Raw genomic sequence first — 5,327 nt, forward strand, 5'->3', positions numbered from 1 at the left:
GCTGCTGTTGCTGCTGCTGCTGCTGTTGCTGTTGGTACTTGGCGTATAATACTCTTTCAGTTTGCTCTTCTAATGGAGAAGGGAGTGCCGTTAGCTGCTACGATTGCTGCTGCTGCTGCTGCTGCTGCTGCTGCTGCTGCTGTTGCTGCTGCAGAGGCTCTCCCTCGGATGCCTATAGTTTCGGTGTACACGCAGCAGTTTCTTAATCTAATGGAGCAGCAATTTAAAGGCGCAAGAGACAGAATCTTCTTCTCCACCAGTCCTTGCAGGTATATCTGCTGCAGCAGCAGCAGCAGCAGCAACTGCAGCAGCAGCAGCACAGCAGTAAAACAGCACCAGCAGCACCGCAGTAAAACAGCAGCACAGCAGTAAAACAGCAGCAGCAGCAGAGCAGTAGAACAGCAGCAGCAGCAGAGCAGTAGAACAGCAGCAGCAGCAGAGCAGTAGAACAGCTGCAACAGCACAGCAGCAGCAGCAGCACAGCAGCAGCAGCAGCACAGCAGCAGCAGCAGCAGCAGCAGCAGGAGAGCTGTGTGTGCGAGTGCAGAGTGCGGCACTTGAACAGTTTTTTGGTCTTCTTTCGTCACGACGTCTACGCTGCACTCGCGAGAGAATGTCTGCTCACGGGCGGCTTAGACGAACGCGCAGATATCAAACAAAACCTAGATAAAATCGTACTGTCGCCCTAAACCCTAAACCCTAACACACCCTAAACCCTAACACATCCTAGATAAAATCGTACTGTCGCCCTAAACCCTAAACCCTAACACACCCTAAACCCTAGACCCTAAACCCTAAACCCTAACAAAACCTAGATAAAATCGTACACTCACCCTAAATCCTGAACCCTAGACCCTAACACAACCTAGATAATATCCTACAACAACCCTAAACCCTCATCTCTAAACCCTAAACGCTGTATCTAAACCCTTTGCTGCAGCATCAAACCCTAAACCCTTACCGTACCCTACAGCCCTAAACCCTCTTCCCCTCAGTGCATTAAAACGCCTTGGCGGCAGCTTAGGGTTTAGGGTTTAGGGTTTAGGGTTTAGGGTTTATACGGGTTTAGGGTTCCTAAGGGGTTTTAAGGGTTTAGAGTTTAGGGTGTAGGTTTAAGTGTTGAATACGATAATGGGTCAATTTCATATCTATCTGGATTAGGGATTAGGGTGTTTAAGGGTTTAGGGTTTAGGGTTTAGGGTTTAGGGTTTAGGGTTTACGTGCAGGTGTTGAATACGATAATGGGTCAATCTCATCTCTGCCCGTGTCGCGCGGATCATCGCCTAACAAAAGCAAAGGATGCTGCTCTTCTTCTTTTTCCTACTCCTCACTTAGTATGTTTAAATGTTTTATGTTTATTGTTTGTTTGTTTGTTTGTTTGTCTGTTTGTTTTGTTTGTTTTGGTTGTTTGTTTGTTTGTTTTGTTTGTTTGTTTGCTGATGTATTTGTTTATGTATTTATTTATTTGTTTGTTTGTTAATTTGTTCATTTGTTTGTTTGTTTTTCTTTCTGTTTATTTGTTTCTCTATTTCTGTACGCATTTATCTATATTTATTTACTCATTTATTTACTTATATATATATTTTATTTATTTATTTATTTATTTATTTATTTGTTCTGCATGCAGTTGTTTCTCTGTGACTCGAGTTGTCCTCCGTTTATTAATTTAAATCAAAGTCAACCCGATGATATCATCGTCTGCAATGCAGGTAAAGAAAAAGCTAACCTTAAGGCCTCTAGGGTTTAGGGTTTAGGGTTTAGGGTTAGGGTTTAGGGTTTAGGGTTTAGGGTTTAGGGTTTAGGGTTTAGGGTTTAGGGTTTAGGTTTAGGGTTTAGGGTTTAGGGTTTAGGGTTTAGGGTTTAGGGTTTAGGGTTTAGGGTTTAGGCAAGGCAGATGAAGGAAGCCCTTGCCGTAGTGCCTCTAGGGTTTAGGAGTTTTATTGTTTAGGAATTTAGTGTTTAGGGTTTAGGGTTTAGGGTTAAGGGTTTAGGGTGTTCGGGTTGGTGTTTGTTTTTTTTTTCTTTTTCTGTCTGTCCTCTGTTTCTTTCTTTCGTGTTTGCATTTGTTTCGTTTGTTTGTTCGTTTGTTTGTTTATTTCTTTTTGTTTGTTTGTTTATTTATCCGTTTATTTGTTTATTTGTTTATTTATTTGTTTATTTATTTGTTTTCTTTTTTGTTGCTCCTTTCATGTTGTATTATTTGTTGTTTGTTCGTTTTGTGTTTTATATTTTGTTTCGTCTATTTTATTTTATTATAATTTTATTTAATATATTTTTATTTAATTTTTATTTATTTTATTTAATTTGCTGCAGATGCGTCCTTCGGACAGAGCCGCAAATTTTTTCGATATGATGTGTGGAAGCATACACTAGAAAAATTACAAGTCTCTCTAGAGTAAAGATTATTTATTTATTTATTTATTTATTTATTTATTGTTAATTGTTTGTTTATTGTTTGTTTATTTACTTGCTTATTTAGCTTGTCTTACCGTCTGTGTATTTATTATTTTCTTATGTATATATCAACTGCAGCAAATGCAGCTGCGAGGCTTTCTTGTTTTCTTTAAACAATAATACTGAAAAGCATCATTCATTATTCTTGCTGCTGCAGCAAGTGCTGTTGCAGCAAGTGCTGCTGCTGCAGCAAGTGCTGCAGCAGGTGATATGCAGCAGCAAGTGCTCTGTTGCTGCTGCAGCTTGCTCGTAATGCTGCTTCTGCTGTATGTGGAGACAGCTTACGGGTTTGTGTTTTCTTCTTTCGTCGTACATTTTTGTTTTTTTGTATAGATGCATTTATTTCTTTTTTATCTCTTTTCTTCTTCTCCTCTACACCTCCTCCTTTTTAAGCGCTAACTGCTAGTTATTTACAGCCGAAGCATAAAATAAAAAAAGAAATCAAAGAAAACCCTTAAACCTCAACACGATGTCCATGCTATAGGATGTGGTGTGCTTGCTTCAGGGTTTAGGGTTTAGGGTTTTCTAGGGTTTAGGGTTTAGGGATTTGTCTGTACGATAAGACAAGTAATGCCTTCTTTAAGTTGGCTACACAGCGAAGAAAGCCTCCCATTAGCTGCTTTAGTGTTTAGGGTTTAGGGTTTAGGGTTTAGGGTTTTAGTGGGAATAGAGCGAGGCAGTCGAGCAGAAGAGCACAGAAAGAGAAGACAGAAGGAATGCATCCGTAAATTAATTAAATGCATGCAATGAAACAAACAAGAGCCTAAAGCATGACAGGCAAATGAGGAGATGGAGGAAGCCCTCCGTAACCAGTGGTCGTGACCAGTGGTTACGAATGCTTTGTGTGCGTCGGGGGTGGGTGCCGGTGCAGTGGGCGATAACTTTTAAGTAAACTCTCTTAATCATTTCTAAGCAGGAGGGAAAGGAAGAGGAGGAGCTAATTGCGCTGTTTTTGTCTTTCTTCTGCTTGTCTGCAACCAGGGTCAATTGATTGGCGCCTGCATGCGATGCTGTGTTGTGTGCAACCAAGTAAGGGGGAATCATAAAAAATACTGAAGCAGAGACTTCCTTATATTCTCTTTGCCTATATTATTCTCCACTTTCTACGCCTTCCTTCATTTTTCAGGTGCTTTCGCCTCTTCGCTTCGCGACTGTCTTTGCATTCACCAGCTTAGACCGTCTTAAGGCTTTGAACTGTAATGTCTTCAGAACCTTCTACATGAATAAACGAAAGAAAAGCATAAGTAATGAGCGTACAGAATTAGAAACTTCATGTTCGTTGCTGTTCAACTTGGGGTGTACAGGCACCTGACCAACGATGTTGAACGGTCGTGCACAACGGCGTGCGCTGATGCCTGTTTTCGGTGGAAAGCTGGGGGTAAATAGGCGCAAATGGTGCGATCTTTGTGTGTTTTGTTGTCTATTCTTGTTCATTTTCCCTTTTATTCATGGGGAATTAGCTCGAGGGCTCGGGCCCCCCCTGCAGTGTTGCAGAATCTGCTAATGTCATTAGTTGGGCGTTCGCCATATGTAACAGAGAACGCAGAGGATGCAAGAACGACGCAAAGCCCTATGATGTGAATTTATTTCATCTTTTTATTTCATATTTTCAACATTAATTTTTTAAAATAACAATTTTTAGCTCTATTCACCTCATCAAGGCGCATACACCAGACTCCCTGCCTTCACCGTTCTATCGCCCGTTCGAAGGTAAGCGGCCTTCAAGGATGCATGCATGCATGCATTTGTAGATATTTTTTGTTGTTTGTTTCCGGCCTTTTACTATTGAAATCATCTCCTTTTGAATAAACAGAGTCTATTCAAGAAGGTACTCAACCACCGGTCCCACCCGCTGCCGACCGCGAGTTTTGTCTCAGCTGTATTTCACATATTTTCTTCTCTGTAAAGGAAAGTAAAAAAAATAAAAAACGCATGCGTTTATTTCTTCAGAAATCGATGAAATGGACCAAAAACTCAGCCAAGTTAGGCCAGCAAACATCCCGCCGCTATTCTCTATAACTCAATATATTTTTAATAAGGCGTGTATATCATTATATATATATATATATATATACTCCTATAATTATAAACAAAATATGTAATTGTATATGTGTATATAATAGTGCACATATAAACAAATTATCTTTATTCACTTCCCCAGACGCAAAAGGAGCGAGAAGCCCTTCAAAAGAAGTGGAAAGGCCTCGCAGAAGCTTCGGTAATGCGTTGATCTCCTCAAAACCCTAAACCCTAAACCCTAAACCCTAAACCCTAATTCTTTCAGAAAGCAGTAGTTTCCCTAAGGCGCGTGGCTGGCGTTACTCCCTCTTCAGTTTCTACAGAATACCTAACGAAGTAAGACGAATTCTTCTTTACGGTGTAGCTTAGCCTTAATAGCTCTTTGTTTGTTTTCATTACTATTATTAATATCATTATTATTATTAATTATTACTATTAATTATTACTATTAAAATTATTATTAGTAATATTATTAGCATTATTATTATTACTATAATTATTAATATTACAGTTATTATTATTATTATTAATAAATAATAATAATAATTATTATTATTATTATTAATTATTATTTATTATTATTAATATCAGCATCCCCTTCTTAACCCGCTACGGCCGGACGTACAAAACTGCGGTGTATCCACAGCTGCAAACCCCTGAAGCCTCAACACTCGCAACGCCTCAGCCTTCTGCTGCAGCGCTGCTGCATGCAAATATGCCTTTTGCTGATGTGCAGCAGAAGCTGCTGCAGCAGCAGCAACTCATTATGAACGTACGTTAAGCTTCCTGCTGCTGCTGCTGCTCTCTCTCTCTCTCTCTCTCTCTCTCTCTCTCTCTCTCTCTCTCTCTCTCTC

General features: G+C 39.9%; 1 protein-coding gene across 1 annotated transcript in view; it reads left to right on the forward strand.

The window, feature by feature from the left end:
* Positions 1 to 1,233, forward strand: part of EAH_00039700 (DNA polymerase epsilon subunit, putative) — a gene marked incomplete at both ends in the record, with an annotated part of 6,695 nt that extends 5,462 nt beyond the window's left edge. Inside the window, 2 exons of the mRNA XM_013391912.1 lie at positions 155 to 269; positions 1,227 to 1,233. Coding sequence (XP_013247366.1) covers positions 155 to 269; positions 1,227 to 1,233 — 122 coding nt within the window. The remainder of the gene's footprint in view (positions 1 to 154; positions 270 to 1,226) is intronic.
* Between the last annotated feature and the right edge of the window lie 4,094 nt (positions 1,234 to 5,327).

The sequence above is a fragment of the Eimeria acervulina genome, genomic scaffold, assembly GCF_000499425.1.
Source record: "Eimeria acervulina Houghton genomic scaffold, Eah_scaff470, whole genome shotgun sequence".
NCBI lineage: Eukaryota > Apicomplexa > Conoidasida > Eucoccidiorida > Eimeriidae > Eimeria > Eimeria acervulina.